General features: G+C 37.2%; 4 protein-coding genes and 1 long non-coding RNA gene across 9 annotated transcripts in view; 3 read left to right on the top strand and 2 right to left on the bottom strand.

Moving 5' to 3' along the window:
• The first annotated feature begins 1,898 nt into the window (after positions 1–1,898).
• Positions 1,899–3,633, top strand: LOC111491214 (ethylene-responsive transcription factor CRF2-like). Its single transcript, XM_023140014.1, has one exon. It carries the CDS (start codon positions 2,498–2,500, stop codon positions 3,455–3,457), a length of 960 nt encoding a protein of 319 aa, XP_022995782.1. The 5' UTR covers positions 1,899–2,497; the 3' UTR covers positions 3,458–3,633.
• Positions 3,634–5,046: 1,413 nt separating this feature from the next.
• Positions 5,047–6,186, top strand: LOC111491554. Its single transcript, XR_002719713.1, has 2 exons — positions 5,047–5,352; positions 5,902–6,186. It is a non-coding gene; the product is annotated as an uncharacterized LOC111491554 (long non-coding RNA).
• A 103-nt stretch (positions 6,187–6,289) lies between these two features.
• Positions 6,290–6,720, bottom strand: LOC111491553 (arabinogalactan peptide 22-like). Its single transcript, XM_023140513.1, has 2 exons — positions 6,525–6,720; positions 6,290–6,442 (listed from the first exon to the last, which is right to left on the bottom strand). The coding sequence occupies exons 1-2, from the start codon at positions 6,655–6,657 to the stop codon at positions 6,345–6,347; spliced, it is 231 nt and encodes a 76-aa protein (XP_022996281.1). The 5' UTR covers positions 6,658–6,720; the 3' UTR covers positions 6,290–6,344.
• Positions 6,721–9,706: 2,986 nt separating this feature from the next.
• On the top strand, positions 9,707–12,761 carry LOC111491601 (tyrosine-protein kinase ABL1-like). 2 transcript variants are annotated; one of them, XM_023140572.1, is made up of 3 exons: positions 9,707–10,078; positions 10,262–12,300; positions 12,385–12,761. In XM_023140572.1, exons 2-3 carry the CDS (start codon positions 10,341–10,343, stop codon positions 12,549–12,551), a joined length of 2,127 nt encoding a protein of 708 aa, XP_022996340.1. In that variant the 5' UTR covers positions 9,707–10,078; positions 10,262–10,340; the 3' UTR covers positions 12,552–12,761. The 2 variants fall into 2 exon arrangements, with proteins under 2 accessions (XP_022996340.1, XP_022996341.1); XM_023140573.1 differs by having other exon boundaries at positions 9,707–12,300.
• Positions 12,762–13,155: 394 nt separating this feature from the next.
• LOC111490995 (protein SPA1-RELATED 2-like) overlaps positions 13,156–17,835 on the bottom strand; it is a 7,516-nt gene continuing 2,836 nt past the window's right edge. For 3 of the 4 annotated variants that reach the window (XM_023139700.1, XM_023139699.1, XM_023139698.1), the window contains exons 3-8: positions 17,604–17,761; positions 15,479–16,310; positions 14,999–15,145; positions 14,285–14,602; positions 14,106–14,165; positions 13,397–13,993 (exon numbers count right to left, since the gene is read on the bottom strand). In XM_023139700.1, coding sequence (XP_022995468.1) covers positions 13,802–13,993; positions 14,106–14,165; positions 14,285–14,602; positions 14,999–15,145; positions 15,479–16,310; positions 17,604–17,761 — 1,707 coding nt within the window. In that variant the 3' untranslated portion in view covers positions 13,397–13,801. Of the gene's footprint in view, positions 13,994–14,105; positions 14,166–14,284; positions 14,603–14,998; positions 15,146–15,478; positions 16,311–17,603; positions 17,762–17,835 lie in introns of all 4 variants that reach the window. The other variant, XR_002719656.1, reaches the window with a different exon arrangement.

Raw genomic sequence — 17,835 nt, 5'->3', positions numbered from 1 at the left:
CCTTCCCAATAAAAAGAAAATATGTCATTTCCATCTATTCTCTAACCTTCCAAGCAATGGCTTGGTTGTAAATTCTTCCCATTTTTCATACGCCCATAGATATTTTTGTTGAAATTTACGTGATAATTATGTATGTTTTGTGTCTCTACCTAAGACTTCATATCAGTTAGAGAGTGGAACGAAACATTTCTTATAAACGTGTGGAAACCTCTCTCTAATAACCATGTTTTAAAACTGAGAAGTGAAACCCAAAACGGAAAACTTAAAGAGGACAATATTTGTTAAAGTCATACACTGGGCAGTGTGCCAATAAGGACACTAGACTCCTAAGGGAGACAACATTTTTTTATAAGAGTGTGAAAATCTCTTCCTAACGTTATAAAATCTTGAATGGAAGACTAAATTTTTATACTAAACATTTACGACTTGTAATTAATGTTACTATTTAAACATAACAGGGATGACTATATCGAATGAAATTATGAAAAAACTATATATATAAAAATACACTTTTGATTTAAAAATTTGAATAAAAAAAACCAATCTTATTTAAAAAATATATATATTATTAAAAAATTGTTGAGTTTATAAAGCTACCAAAATTTGAAGGGATAAAAAGTGCATGCAAATAATCCCAAAGTACAAAGACATGATAAAATGGTCCAAAACATAGCCATTGCCCAATACAAACAAAACGCTCGACTATTTGAACCGTAATATAATAACCCAAGCTGTTGAAAATGAAACCTCACGGGCCAATCATTGAACGACACATGTCCCTCAGAATCCAAGTAATAATACTATTACGAGTCAACCGCATATTGGATTTTGGTCATCCTAATTTCTTTTTTTATTCACGTCCAATTAATTACAGCAATTAGGGAGACAAAAATCGCATAATCCGAGAATTAAAAAAAAAAAAAAAAAAAGGGTAAATAAGACCAGAAAGTATCAGACTGATAAACATGTAATATAATAACAAAACTACAAATAAAATTTGCCAAATTATGTACGACAATAAACATTGCCCTCTTTTTTTTTTTTTTTTTTTCTTCCCATTTTTCGATGTTATTAACACAAAATCACATAATGTGAACGCTCCCCGACCAATGCTTTCTAGCAGCTGGGTACAGTTAAGGCATCAGTAACATTTTAGGTCGATTATTATTTTACTTTAATTAAATAATAATTATTAATGAAAATATGTCACATTAGTTATATTATTACAAAAAAAAAAAAATTGTCTAACAATATAGTAATAAATTAAAAGATATCTACGTAAAAAATCCAAAATAGCTATAAAGCTTATTTTTCAAAACACAAATCTATAAAGTAATTTTTAAAAAGCAAACCCAAACTTTTATTAAATTCTTCCAAAGGTTTAACAGAGCGAATGGTTAGTTAAATAGTGCGGGTTTAATCCTTAATTAGGATGTAATTAAACGGTCATTAAAGTAATTAAGGGTGAGGGTGGCTATGTCGTGGTGGGGTTTAATTGTTTTTAGTCAAAGTAGGACTGAAAATTGGTCTCTGCAAGTCACGTGACGCTTTTTTTTTTTTTTTTTTTTTCAAATTAAACAAAATCTTTTGCTGACTCAGCTCCACCCCTCGTGGGTCTAGCCTCCTGCTCTGCCACGTGTCACCACCATGCACCCCCTCCGATTTATGCGGCGCTTCGTTGCACTACCTCCGCCGCTTCCCGACGGCGCCACCCGTCGGTGATCTTTCCCGTTCCCAGATATTTAATATAAAATACTAATGTTTTTTTTTTTTTCAAAAAAATTAATATAGAAAATAAAAAAATGGGTATAGGAAAATTGGTTTACTTAGGGTTTGGGATCCTATAAAAATAGCTGGCTTCGATTGGTCACTGTGCTTTTTCTTCTCTGCATCTTATCGTCTCCTTTGCCTTCACTCACTCACTCCATTGCCCGCCATTACTTTTCCTTCGTCTTCTTCTTCCTCCGCCATTAATATCTTTCAAGGTCTCTGAAAGTGAAAACAGCCCTTTTGTTGTGGTGGGTTTTAGCTTTGGGGGTTTTCAAGAAAGAAAGAGAAAAACAATTTGGCGTCCTCTTTGTGTAGGCTCCTTTTGATTCATCTGTTTCTCTGTTTCTGGGTTTTCCCAATTTTTGGTCTCTGTTTCTGGGATTTTTTGTTTTTTGTTTGTTTTCTTTTTCGTTTTGGGTGTTTGTAGCTTCATTCTCACGCTTGCACACTTCTTCAAATCCCTTTCCCTTTCCCTTTAGGCTTTAGGTGTCCCCCAACTTTTCTGATAAATTTCTCGTCCTTTAATGGCTTTTTTAAGACGGGTTTTTATATCTCATTAATGCTGGGTTTCACTCCGTTTCAGGGCTTACTTTTTCCATCTTTATTCCTTCTTCTCTCTGTCTAATCTCTCAAGTACTCCATTCCCTTTTAATCTATCCCCTGTTTTTTTCTCTGTTTCATCTTTCTCCTTTGCTTTTAATGAGAATCTGATTCATTGAGCTCTGTAATGAATATGGATTTCGACTCTGTTTTTGACCTCCCTGTTAAGTTCACCGAGCATCGTAACCATGTTAAGCACTCTTCAATGCCGGAAATTACGCCGAGAGTTGTACGAATTTCCTTCACTGACGGTGACGCCACCGATTCCTCCAGTGATGATGAGAACGAAATGTTTGGTCGCCGCAGAGTGAAGAAGTTTGTGAATGAGATTACGATTGAGCCGTCTTGTTCTGGAGAAGGAAATGGAATCTGGGGTGTGAACAGATCGGCGAGAAATGGCCGGAGACGGTCGTCCGGGAAATGTGGGGTCTCGTCCAGGAGTCGTCGGTCGGTGAAGATGCCGGACGGGAAGAAGTTCCGCGGTGTGAGACAAAGACCGTGGGGAAAATGGGCTGCCGAAATCAGAGACCCACTGCGGCGCGTACGGGTGTGGCTGGGAACTTATGACACGGCAGAGGAAGCTGCCATGGTTTACGACAACGCCGCCATTCAACTCCGGGGTCCCGATGCACTGACCAATTTCACCACCCAATCGCCCAAAAAATGCTCCGCCTACGACTCCGGCGAAGAGTCGAACAACAACATTTGCTCTCCGACCTCAGTCCTCCGGTGTCCATCGCCTTCAAACGAAGAGGACCAATCTCAACTCCCCGGCGAGCCAGACAACTCGTCCGTATCGGAAAATTTCTCGTCGGAGTTCTCAGACTTCTCGAGCTACTCCGACACCTTCATTCCAGACGACATTTTCGCCTTCGAAACTTCGATTCCGACCTTGTTAGACGACGAGATTGGCCTACATCACCAAACTAATTTCTTCGGCGATGACAGTTTCTTCAACGGCGTGTTTCATAGTCCCATCGAAAAAACCGGGTTCGGGTTCGGGTTCGAGTACCCTACTCCCCCTACGGACGACTTCTTCCAAGACTTCAGCGACGTGTTCGGTTCGGATCCTCTCGTTGCCCTTTAAAGCTTACCCGTCGCCGTCCATTCCATTTGTCGGCGAAGATTTTGCTCCGGCCATGACTATCGAAGTTTTATTTTATTTTAATATTGTTTTAAATTTAATTTTGTAATTTTTCAAGTATTATTATTAAATCTGAATGAGAGAAGGTCTCCGTTAGCGGTGATGGACGAGTTTGTCTACGTGTTTAATTCCATTTTCCCGTTCCGTTTTTGCACCGTTTTTTCCAGAGCCACGTGTTTATTCACGTGACCGGCACGCTGAGAAAAAGATAGAACCAGAGTTCAGAGCGTACAGAATCGCTCCAAGCTTTTTTTTTCTTCTTACAAAAATATTAATACACGTGCAGAGCACACGTGCTAGTGGACCAAGTGGGTGTGTACGTTAAATGACCTTTGTGATTTTGGTTGTTTATGTTTATGGAGATGTCAGTTTTATTTAATTATATAAATTAACGTTGAAAAGCAATATTCAATAGAGGAATTAGAAGCCATTATTCAATGTATATTGACTTGAAACATGAATTAGGATCCGTAAATACTAAATTAATAATAATATTAATAATAATAATAATAATAATAATAATAATAATAATAATAATAATAATAATAATAAAGGATAATTGCGATTCCCAAGGGAAATAGAGGCCTACGGAGCGTAGGGAAGTTGATAATGGGTAGGCACAAAATTCCAAAGGAGGAGGAGGAGGAGGAGGAGGAGGAGGAGGAGGAGGAGGAGGAATGAAGGGAAGAGATTGAATGAATCAGAGCCGTACACGTGTGTCTGTCAGGCTAACGGTTTTTCCAGTCCCATTTTCTCACCACTCAATTGGAGGGACCCCCACCACCTCTGCCTGCTTCCTTCACCCTCTTCACCCTCCTTTTGTCTCCCTATGCCCACTTTTACTATTACAACCTTCCCTTTTGTCTTTTCTTGTTCTTTTTTCTTTTGGTAAGGTAAAATAATTTCAACCATACAATTTTTTTTTTATCTTTTTACTTTTTGTAAATTTATTGATTTAATTTTTGTACTCTTATTATGATCAAAATATAGATATAAGAGGCAAGGTGTCCCCTAGAGCAACCATATTAATATTAATAAATGTATATTCTTACTTTATAAACACTAATTCAATCTCATTAAATACCTTCCCTTCGTTACACTTTAATTATTTCACCATCAATTAATGTAAATGGGAATATTTTAATTCTTTTTTTTTTTTACCACCGTCAAAATAATTCAATTATCCACGTATGTTTTGTTATGATTCAATATCTTATTAATCTTTCATTTGCTAAAAAAATTAACGAAAAAAGATGTCCAGCTGTTGGGCCCACTAAAGATATGGGCCATAACGTTGTATTCGATACGTCGTCAACCATGTCGCGACGCATCGGATTGTGAAATTGATAGAGTCACGTGGGCCCATCTGGAGACAATTTCTGATTCGGGCCCATATATCAGGCCCGCTTTAAATATATATATTGTTCTGAAAAGCCTGCAACTAAAGTCAGACTTTTGACCAACTTGACCATTTTCAAGAAGAAATCAAGCGTGTGGGCTCGCACGTGCGGAACAGTTTCCTAGAAAATTTCGAGTTCGAACCTGGAATCTGCGAATACCTCTTTTTACCCCTTTAGCCGCAGCTTTGGTTTCCTTTTTTTTTTTTTTTTTAATCCAAATGCGCCTTCCCATTGTTTTTGTGATTCCTTCATAAACAAGCTGCAGCTAGCTCACTGGTTTTGAAATCCACTTACTGTTCCGCCATGGATGAAGCTCAAGCTCAGCCGGTTTGCGCTCAAGAAGCTCTCGATTTGCTCAATTGCGTTACGGAGTCTCCGTTCGATCAAGAGAAATGCTACCGTCTCCTTCATTCTCTGCGAGAATGCGTGCTCAGTAAGGTATTCGTTTTCTCTATTCAATTTGCCCTAACTGTTCGTGTTTATTTCGATATTTGATGAACTCAATTGATGCTTTGTTTCTTTACGGAATTTTCGAATTAGATCGCCTTGCACTCTGAATAGGATTTGCTGAGTATCGATTGATTTTTTATTCTATGGAGTTCGATTGTTATTCTCCGAGTCGTGATTGATATTTAATTTATATTTCTAGGTTTAGATTAGGATTCGTGAAATCGAGGATTATGCTTGAAATGATAATCTAGTGTTCTGGAATGATCTTTGGTTTCACAATTTAGGATATGGCAGGTAATTGTAATTCACTTCTCACTGCAACGCTGATTAAAATACTCAAACGCGTGGTTTCTTGATTTGATTTTTTGTTCGGATTGGCTTGAACTTTTTGTCCTCAACATTCCAGGCACATAGATTACATAGATTCACTTAAACGCTTAACACTTGCTTCACATTCATATTCATATTTGCTGTATAAGCAACAAAATGTAACTGTTGTTTTCTTTTCCTTGAATTTGTTGCTTCATCCTTCGCCAGAAAGTGAAAAAGTTCTCGTTGGCTGATGAAGAACGAGCAAAACCAAGTGGTAAGAAGAGCACTTGAAGGAAGCAATTGAAGTTTCCATTTGTAGGAGACATTGTCTTATTTGGGACTGAATTCTATCAAAATGATGACACCTTTGAATTCCTTCATGGAGTTAGTTCCAAACAAATCCAATAAATTTTGTTGAAGTTGAAAGAATTATTTTGGGAATCTTTCTAGCAGATCGATCTCTGTTGTTTGTGAGCAATACATTATTCTGGGAAGCTTTTTTACTCTTTAGAAAAACATCATCCAACCACTCAACATTGGAGCATTGAGGTAAAAGAAATGATCATGGCATCAATTGACATTAAACTGCAAAGAAAAAAGAAAACAAAAACCCCACCTTTTTACATTGGAGCTCTCGGGATTGAATTTAATCATTTTGTGCACTAATTTTACAAACTGATTGGAAGCTCTGCTAAATGAATAATGTAAGTTAGCAGCAACGCCAACAACATCAGCACGTACGCTATTCCTTGGTCTAAGCTCGTCCCTGCAAATTTCCAAACATAGAAATTAATTACTAGCATGTTCTTATTTTTTATTTGTTCTCAATAATAATGAAATGAACAAACCATCGCTAGCAATGGGAGGTTGGGCTGGAGACAAAGAAGGATCAGCGGCGGAGGCAGGGAAAAGCATAGCCAAAACAAAAGCAACAGCGACTAAAACGCCATAAGGGACCTTAATATAAGCAACGACCTCCATTGTTATTGGTATGTAGTGTTCGACGACAATTAATCTCCCTCTCCGGAGAGGCGCAGGAGAGAGAGACTAATACACAAACTGAATTACTCAATCCCGAAGACGACGATGGCTGCTCTCCACGGCGTTGCAATGGCGGTGTGGCTTTCAACCAATCCAGGGTCTGGGTCTTATACCCGCTGCATGCTTCGAACGGCATGGCCGGAAATGTTGCAGCTACTGCATGTTTCCCCACGCGACTCGGTCATTTTGAGGCCCTCATCCATCATTACTCCTTTTCCCTTTTAGGCTTTGTTTGAATGAGTCCCTGTGGCTATTTGAGGTGACCCTTCTTAATCAAATCGAATATATATGACAATGGTCTCAATGATCAAATTATGCATCTGGAATGAGACGATACAACTTAAAATCTCACTTATTTTCTTCCATTGATTTGATAAGAAGAGAATTATACTAATATAGTGTTCTATTTTCGTGCCCACGTAAACTAAAAGCGTTAGCTAGTTGGGCAGCTGAGTTCTTCCGTGTTGGAGAATATGGTTGGTTTGATCTCTTGCACATAAATATTTCGATCAAGAAAACCTCTCTGATTGAAAGAGCGGATTGAAAATTCAAAAACATTTTGCATAAAATTGAATGGGAATGGGAATGTTAATGCATAGGGATGCCGTGGATGAAAGGAAACAAGTAATTTTCATATTAAATGCATAACCTACTCCAATACGGCTTCTTCTTTCCCCCATTAAATGAGAGTTTCTTTTAATCACATCTCTACAATTAAGTTTTATGAACAATAGTTTGATACATTCATAAATTTTAAAACTTTAAAAAATTATCAAATTCTCAAGAATTTATTAGACACTTAAATATTTAGAGAATAAACTTATAATTTAATCTATATTTTAAAAATATTATATATAATTATATTCACTGTTTTAAAATTTTGTTCATCGACTCTTTCACATATTCATGAATTCGAGAACCAAGAAGAATGATATAATATACTTTGCTTAATATTTTACAATATTTTTCAACATACAACATAACGTTTCAAGTGCAAAACTTGAAGACGCTCTTAACTTTTCACATGAACACACTAAAACTTGACTTTTCACACGAACACACTAAAACGCAGTAGCTAACAAATACATAATTAAACTGGATGGATTTAGGACTTAGAGTTTAGGGTTTGCGGTTTTTCATAACGATCCGTACATTTCACAAGGCCAAAGAAAAGCTCCCATGGCGAACTTTCGCTTCTGGGCGACGTCTCCAGCCACCGGGAGGCCATATTCTTTGAGAAGGCAGTCCAGTTTCCACTCCGCCATGCCCTCATAGTCACTCCTCTTGTACTTTGGGTAGTGAAGAGGCATCTGAAAATGATCCAACTGCTTGCTGATCACTCGCTGCTGTTGCTGCTGCTGCGGCTGCTCGGCCCCGATCATGGCGTACCGACCAGTATAGACCCAGCTCATTATTCTGCTCATTGTTTGAATCTTTCACTTTGTCTTGCAAGTGCAAATGGTGGTGGAAAGGTTGGCTTTTTATAGCCCTCATGGGATGGGTGGGGGAAGAATGAATGAATATTTGAGTGAAAAATCCTAAAGAATTGAAAGATTTTGAAAGGTATAAATAGTTGGTGTAACAGTTTTGGCTCAACGCTAAAAGATATTATTTTTTTTGGGTTTTTCCTTTCGAGTTTTCCTTCAAAAATTTTAAAACGCACGTCTGTTAGGAGAAGTTTCTATACCTTATATAGAGTGTTTCGTTATCCTCTCCAATCGATGTGCCATATCACCAAGGCTTCAAATTGAATGCAATTGTTAGTATTCATCACTAAAAATAAATGCAAGATGGGATGATTGAATGGTATGAAACATTTGGGGCCTCATATTTTGAAGCTCCTCTTCCCTTAACCACACAAACTGAACTAACAATTTGACTAGTTGCAGCCTTCTGTGTTGATTTGATGTTGAAAATGTTCGTGGAAGTTGACAAGAGAGTTCTAGAGAGAGTAAGAGAACGCTCGATAGAGCTTTGTGGTTGAGACGCTCGTGTTGAAGTCCGAGAATTTATTCAGAGAAGTTGATAGGTTATTACGATTCTTTAACGACTTAAATCTCTACTCTTAATAAATTATATGAATGAACCGAGGCTATATCCGAGTAAGAAAGATCTTGAGGATAAGATGACTAAGAAATACTTAAAAATGAAAGTTATTACTTTTTCAATAAGACCCATCTCTCTTTTCAGTAACTCAATCTTAAGAACTTCATAGTTAAAGGTGCATTACTTCGAACAAGTCTATATTGAGTGACATCTTGAGCACTCTCGATGACTCAATTAGATGAACTTCATGGTTAAATGTCATAGAGATAGTTTCCATACTCTTATAAGAAATGTTTAGATCCCCTCTCAACTAATGTGAGATCTTGCAATATGATTATGATCTAAACGGGCCTAATCTAGTAATCTAGTTCTCTTCTCGCATAATCTAAAAAGAAATTGAACAATAAGAAGGTCGTGTAATATTTTTCTTTAAAAGATTATTAATTATTATTTAAAAAACGAGTAGAATTAATTTTTGTACTAAAAAAATATTTAATAAGTATTTTTTATATATAAATTATGTTCATCAATTTTAATTTTGAACTTAAAACTCTAAATTTAAACAAATAACATAAATTCTAACTAATTTGGTCACAATTCAGGTTAAATTATATATTATACATAAATTTATTGCATGTATTTTTACCTTTTTAATGTTGTGTTTCTTTCGGTAAAAAACACACACGGACACAGACAATAAATTTACAGAGATTTTACAACCAATAACAGAATGAGCTGTCAGTCAATCTAATACCTTTTTTTTTTTCTAATAATTAATAGTTGTTTTTGATATTTATCACGAAACGCCACCGTTTCGTCTCCACTATGTGCGGCAGTAGCGAACCAAAACGACGCGTTTTGAATATTTGTATATTTATATATAAAAAGGAAATACGAAAGCCGCGGGAACACGTACTATAAGTGCGTGCAAATAAAACGGAATTTCAACGGCCACGCCTCCATTTTTCTCCGACAACACTTATTCCCCCTAAAAAAAACTGCTTCTTCTTCTTCTTTGTTCTTTTGATTTCATTAATTTCTCGTTCATCTTTCGTCCAATTTGTCGTTACAGTATCCGACGAGAAACTGCATCTTGAGATTTCCGTTGTGTTTTTTCTCTCGGTTTCGTAGCCGTTTTGTCAATGTAATTACACCGTTCATTCATCAAAAACCCCCCACCAGGTGTTCGATGAATTGCCCCAATGAGGATTTGATTCTCTAATTGGGGTTTCTTCGTTGTTTCTTGCTTGTGATTCCATTTTCGTTGCTTTTGGATGGTTGGTTCTGCAATTACAGGGGATTTTCGAAGTGAAAGGTATTGCGTTTTCTTTTGATTGTTGAGATTTTGTGAAGTTCTTGACTGTTTTCATTTAATTCTGGGGTTTGATCATTTTTCTTGATAATAGAGGTCGGTTGATTGTTGTTTTGGAACATTGGGATTTCTGGGATTTCTTTCCTCTGCTTATAGCTTCTCATTGTCGTGTGGTTGAATCTGTAGGATTTTAATTGTGGTTTGGGAGGCGGTTTTGTGTGATTTGGGGTTATCTCATTAACGGAATCTTTCTCTCTGAGCCGGGATGGAACAATTCCGGCGTATCGGAGAGGTATTGGGAAGCTTAAAGGCTCTTATGGTGTTGCAAGATGATATTCAATTCAACCAGCGTCAATGCTGTTTACTGTATGATTTGTTTAGTTTGGCTTTTGATACCATTGCCGCAGAGATAAGGGATAATTTGAAGGTTGAAGAGAAGAACACCAAATGGAAAGCTCTTGAACAGCCTTTGAGGGAACTTCATAAGGTTTTCAAAGAAGGGGAGCTTTACATTAAACACAGCATAGATTCCAAAGACTGGTGGGCTAAACTGATCAGCTTCCATCAAAACAAGGACTGTATTGAATTCCACATCCACAACTTGCTTTCCTGCTTTCCTGCTGTCATTGAAGCGATCGAGACGGCTGGAGAAATATCGGGGCTTGATCAGGACGAGATGCAGAAGAGAAGGCTTATACTTGTAAGGAAATATGAGATGGAATGGAATGACCTCAAACTGTTCCATTGGAGATATGGGAAACAGTATTTGGTCCCTCGAGAAATACGTAACCGATTGCTGTGTGTTTGGAGAGAAGATCGATGGCTGATGGCTGAAGCACTCAAGGAGAAGATCAGTTCATTGGGAGCAGCTGGTTCAAAGAATGAGCAGCGGCTTGGGGAATTCTTGATAAAGAAATTGAACAACTCGGAGCCATTGAATGCAAAGCTCCTCCCGAGTTCAATTTTGTTAGGAACAAAGGATTATCAGGTGAGGAGACGGCTGGAAGGAGGGCAGTACAAGGAAGTCCAATGGTTTGGGGAGAGCTTTGGACTGAGACAGTTCATTGCAGAAACTGAACAAACAAATTCTGAGGTTCAAACTCTTTTATCACTTTCACATCCTAATATTTTGCAATCCCTTTGTGGGTTTTTGGATGAGGAGAAGAAGGAGTTCTTTCTTATAATGGATATGGTTTCCAAGGATCTTTCTTCCTATATGAAGGATAATAATGGAGCCAGGAGGAAGATCTTGTTTCCTCTCCATGTTTCTGTTGATATCATGCTTCAAATCGCAAGAGGCATGGAATATCTTCACTCCCAATTGATGTATCATGGAGATTTGAACCCTTCCAATGTGTTTATGAAGCCAAGAAACTCCTCAGAAGGCTCTTATCTCGTGAAAGTTGCTGGCTTTGGTTTATCATCAGTCAAGAATTCATCTCCCAGAAACTCAACCAACCAAATAGAAACTGACCCTTTTATCTGGCATGCCCCAGAAGTCATGGCAGAGAAAGAACAACATGATCCAGGAACAGTTACTTCTTTCAAGAAGACAGAGAAAGCAGATGTTTACAGCTATGGAATGCTTTGTTTTGAGCTTTTGACTGGAAAAGTTCCATTTGAAGATGGTCATTTACAAGGGGAGAAGATGAGCCGTAATATCAGAGCGGGAGAGAGACCCCTTTTCCCATTTCCAACTCCCAAATATTTGGTGAACATTACTAAAAGATGTTGGCATTCTGACCCTTCTCAGAGGCCGTCTTTCTCTTCCATTTGTCGAATTCTTCGTCAGGTGAAGAAATTCATTGCCATGACGAACCCAGAAAGCAATGAGCTCGAGCTGCAAACGCCTAACGTTGATTACTGCGACGTTGAAGCAGGGGTTGCAAGGAAGTTCTGCTTAGATGGGGTTGGAGATTTGTGTTCTGTTTCATATATTCCATTCCAAATGTTTGCTCATAGACTTGCAGAGAAGGAGAAGACGAGTCCAAGCAAAGCCAAGGCATGGGACTCTGCAAGTGATGCGGTCTCCATTAGCAAGGATGATTGGGCATCCATTTACAGAGATGACACAGCTTCTGTAGCAGAAGATCCATTCGCCACCATCCCTGCAAGTGAAACAAGATCCACTTTTTCTGATATAAGATCTGTTTATTCAGAAGCTCCACCCAAGAAAATGGGATCCATAAGGAAACATCCAGACACAAAAATCAGAAAAGGCATAGGTAAAACTTTAGTTTCCGTTTATTCATTACTTTATGTTGCAGACAGATTGGCTATAACTGAAGGTTGTGATTGGTTTTACTCAGGGACCCCAGAAACAAAAGCACGAGTGACTCCACGAACGCCTTCACGAATAACTTCACGACCTCGAGACTTGAAGACAAATAGAGATGTCCTGCTGCCATTTTCGAGCCCTCTGAGTAAGGGAAGAAGAAGACCGAATGGTCATGTCTCGGACTCAGAAGCTCGCTAGCTTTTCTTGCCTCACTTCATCTTTTTGTAGAGCTTTTCTTCTACATTGTTGTGAAGCTTCAGTCATTGTTCAAGTCACATAGATCAGATACTGCATTTGATTTCTTTCCTCTTACAGAAATAGTGTTAGCATTGAGTTCTTGTTAGCTTCGTGTAATTAAACACTGTAGTTTGTGGACATCTCAGAAAGAATAGCAGATGATTCTGTTTCTATTTCATTTTCTTCAAATTTTGGTTCTTTCAGCCGCCAGGTTTAACATTGTGCAGACAGCCGATGCTCCCCGGTTCTTGAAACAGAGAATGATCATTACATCTTTAGTGTTACAGTTGTATCTTAAATTTAAAAAAGTATTGCAATCTTTAATTTATACGGACTTTTATTTGAAGAATTGTAAAATAAAAATATATTTTCATCTAAATTTAAGAATTCCGAAATAGAAAGCGAAATCGATAAATTTTCACAGAGATACAACACTAGAGAAAAGTTTAGAACTGAATTTTCTTCAGATTTGTGAATGAACATAAGTTAATTCGCTGTTGAACAAAAATAAAAATTACCATCCAAGGTTAAATTTTTGAATCCTCAATCCAGAACGTTGAACTAAAGAAAATATATGATCTGCAATCCTCCATGCATAGATTTTCAGCACATATTTTAGCAGCCAAAAGTATAATTGGTATCCCATATCCATTCTGGGCGAATAAACACACAGGTCAAATGAACACTTAAGAAAGAGAAACGAGGTAAAGGGAAACTAATGAGTGTTCACTGGAAATCCTTCTCTTGAAATTAGAACATATCTTTGGAATGCTCAAGGAGAAAATCATAGTCCAGAAGAGGAAGTGTTCAATCTCAATATGCAACCAATCTGCTTCTTTAGCAGCTTTTATAACAAGCTGTTGGGTAAAATTACAATCACGAAAAGAATCGAATAAATTATCGGTTAGAAGAAGTGTAGAGGCTTTAGACACATATTTCTTTTTAATATATACAGTCACTAAAAGATCTGAGGCAGCTTTTCAACCATATGATTCCATATAATGAATCAATAGCTCAACTTATAGAACTTAATAAGAAGAGGGAGATTCGGTGGAAGAAGGGCAAAAAGAGATGAAAATGTAAATAACTGTTACCATTCTTATACCTATTCTCAGAATCGGGCTTCAGATATTCTGTCAAATTCACGAGCTGTAAAGCGACTGAAGATGACCACAATGGTCAAGTTAATCTCAGAAAATGAGTTTTCACATTCATACCATTTGCAGTACTTTTATACACCCACTTGAATTGGCTGCAACAACCATGTCGGATTTTCCTCTCCAGCATACACTCGAAACAAACTGTCCATTGTCGTCCTCGGTCTCTTTTCCAGAAACGGGGTCAATAGAACCAAACTTATAGGAAGTTATTGGCATGGGCAGAGATCTATGGTAAGCATATACCTGAAAAAATGTTTAAAATATGTAAACCATTAAAGAGATGTCGTCACGGGATGGAGTTTATTCCACTTGTTCTCAATAGCAATATTGTATCTTAGAAAGATAAAGAACATACTTCATTTGTTTCTGAACCACAAGCAATGTAGCTATCGGAAACAGATAAACCCACGAAATTCTAGCAATGGAGAAGATCAGAGAATTCAGTAAGTTGAAAAACAAATAGAAAGAAGATGCGAGTTATTTAAGCTTCGGTATATTCTTAATCCAGAAGGGGTCATAGAGAAAAGGAGAAACCTTTTCATTAGTGTGACCATTGAGAGTTAAACTGCAAGCATTGGTAGACAAGCCAGTAGGATTGGTTCTATTAAGGTCCCATAGCTTCAACGTGTTGTCAGTGGATGCAGATACAAGGGTCTCCGAGTCCAAGAATTTCACATAGCTTACAGCTTTCTCATGGCCGCCCAATACACACCAGGGGGCTTTAGTATTTCGTAGATCGAAGCAATAGGTTCTGTAATCGGCAGACCCAAAAGCAAGCATATGAGTTGAGTGAGCAGAAAACTGAACGCAGCAGACATTTGCAATGTTCCTGATTGTGCCCAAAGAGTTCTTCTGCAGTAAAACAATGCACAATGATCAAGTAGTTCGACTTCAACTAGATTTTATAAGTAACAAAGTAGAGTGATAATGAAGTACCAAGTCCAAGTGTTTTAAAAAATAAAAAAAGTGATTCTTTTTCAAACAAAGGATCTATCCAGAAGGAAAAAGATTACCCTAGAAGAGCTTAATTTGAACATTAATGATGATCATAAAAAGAATGGAGCTCCTCATGTACAAAACCTTCTAATAAAATAAAGATACTCTCACTATCCAAATTATGAGCTTGGGCGTTGAATTGCAAATATGAAAGTAAAGCAGAACGGGAAAGAAACGGAAAGAAAAATAATCCATGGGGTTTAAGAGAGGAGGAGAATGGATGTGTGTGTGAGAGAGAGAGAGAGAGCATGCCTCACTAATGCTCCAAAGTTTTACAGCACAATCATCACTTCCACTGGCCAACTTTGTAGGATGCACTTTTGAAAAGTCAACAGACCACGCCCTCTTCTCATGTTCTTTGAATTGAAAAACCTCTTGACCAACAGTTGCATCCCATAGCTGGAAATCCATTCAAGAAAATGGAATTGTGAGTGATACCCAAAATCAAACAAAAAATATATATAAGAAGAAGAGTTAAAAAAATGGAGAAGAAGTCTATATCTGACAGAACATACTGATCAGTATAAGCATTTTCAGATATTAAAACTAAGAAGAAAGTACTAGCAGAGAATCATGAGGGTTAAATCACTAAAACGTAACAAGAAACTTCTATGGACCAACAACACTTCAGCCTTAAAATTCAACAAAATTCAATAACCAAGGCATAACAAGAAAGAGACATAGGCCATGTCTTCGGAATTTCCATTTTTCGTAACCATGCAGGAAACATACCTTAACAACACCATCATAATCAGTAGAAGCCAGATAGTTCCTGATGTAGCTATTCCAGCAAACACAGCTAAGCTTTGATCTATTAAACATTTCAACTGCAGGATAGTGAATATCTACTGAGTCGCTAAAGACTGAATTAAAGTCAAAAATCCTTATTTTCTTTGACACTCCAGCAGCAGCAAAATAGTCCTCGTCCCGATCAAAACTCAAGGAGCAGATTACATTTGAGGAACTGTTAAAATCACCACTTCTCAGTACCCCACGTACTTGAAACTTGCTATAGCGAGAATACTTGCAAAACCCGTCAAAGAAGGCACGAAGACGATCACCATGAGTTCTTTCATCATCTTTTTGTGGTAGATAACAGTTTTCACGGGTTCTAAATAAATCTATATCTGTCCGAACTGCTGAATCATTCTCAGAAGAATCTACTTTTGATCTCATGGAAAAATAAGCACTTTCAAGCTGGATTATATTTTTTTCTATTCTCTCTTCATTGATATGTAATATTTTGGATACCACAGAGTGCACATCTGAATTCTGATATCCTCCATGAAACACGAAATCATCCCTTCCATCCACCGTACTAGACAAGCCAGATTTAACCAAGGGTTCCGTGGACCTGTGCCTTTTGTTGACTTCTTCAATATCTGATTCTAAATGCCGAATGTCCTCCGCCAACTTTGCGGCTTGTTTTTGCTTTTGTTCATTCAGCGATGTGAGAAACTGCAATAACAACTCTGATTCAGCATCTTCCTCATCAATAGATGTTGAAAGCTCTAATGGCGGAGAATTTGTCATTCCATTAATTAGTTCTGATTGTAAAATTTCCCTGGTCATCCAGAAATTTCAAAAAATCAGGTTATGTTACATATATGAACAATTAATCGACACCACAAACAAAGAAACCAGTTAAACACCAGTAGAGGTAACCAAACGATATTATTAGAAATCCAGTTAAATTACTTTTTCCATTCAAGTATTATTATTTTTTTTTTCTTTAACCATTCAATTTCATCTCCATACCTTAAATTTTGTTCCTATACTTCATTTCTAACAATGGTTCTTACCATCGACAGCTGATGTTACTTTTGACAAAAAATTTCCACAACACTGCCAATAACCGTAAACCATCATAAAGTACACAATCCAATCCGCCCTCTTTCCCCTTTTACTTTCCTCCACCAAGAATAGTAAATTAGAAAATTTGGCCTAATTCTGAATCCATCTGGACTCCAATACATTCAAAATTCTTACTGTCTATCTACACTCTAATTTGTCCAATCACTGCCAGGTCACTAATTAAAATATTAGCCTTAATAGATAACTCATCAGAAAACTGTCACCCATCACATCTTGATAAACTTCCTGTCACATCCACAATCTGTAAACCTTCATTAATTAATGATTGGAATGAACTACAGGGACGAAACTGAAATAATGGTCAAAGAATATGGACAAAAATTTTAAATTATGCAACAAATTATAAGCGAGCACCAAATGAATCAGATGCTAAATGAGAATCCATGAGTTGTGAAAACAAAAAACCTCTAATCCCCTGACCTGAAATAAACTTTTATTGTCCTCTTATACACAAGGTTGAAACAATATACTCAATTTTCAGGTCAAAGTGTAAATAAAAATTCCACCTCAAGAACCAACAATCTGATAGTTAAAAAGAAATGATTGGCATAGACACAAAACTTCATCTCTTCTCAAATAGTTTCTCATTAATGAACGAATATATGTTGCCTGGGGTTAGAAAGATCGAGTTGGATGTAACAAAAAATATACAACTTCACAGATATTCAAAAATCAGAACCAAAAGGACAATTAGAGGAATAATGATCATGCTTGTCAAAAGAAGTGACAACCCAAATTAATGCATTTGAGTAATTATATATGATCTAAGATATGTCAACATGTCCTTACCTAGATTGCATGTCAATGTGATAACTGACAAGCTTCCAGCACATCTACACTTCGTATGATCTATTAATCCCTTTTCAGCCAAAATGACTAATACTAAATCATGAAGGACAGTCTTAAACGAGTAAGCATTTATATTAATGTTCATTCAAACACTAAGATTGGTGATCTGGGAGAGAATACAGTTCATTATTACCTTGTTGTCGGACGAGAGGCAGGTTCAGGATGAAGTAGCCAAAGACAAAACCCAACTTCCTTCAAATTATCTGCTAGAAAGTTAGGAGGAAGAATCCTATCACGCAAATTTGACATTGCAGCAGCAAGTGTGCCATCAGATTCAAACTTTCCAAGTAACTGAAAGAAATAAAGTACTTTAAGGGTCACTTTCAGAGCCGCTAGAAAGTAACAAGGCAGGAGACGACCCCCCC

This window comes from Cucurbita maxima, unplaced genomic scaffold (assembly GCF_002738345.1).
Source record: "Cucurbita maxima cultivar Rimu unplaced genomic scaffold, Cmax_1.0 Cma_Scf00016, whole genome shotgun sequence".
In the NCBI taxonomy this organism is placed as follows: Eukaryota; Viridiplantae; Streptophyta; class Magnoliopsida; order Cucurbitales; family Cucurbitaceae; genus Cucurbita; species Cucurbita maxima.
This window is presented reverse-complemented; position numbering and strand designations above follow the sequence as displayed.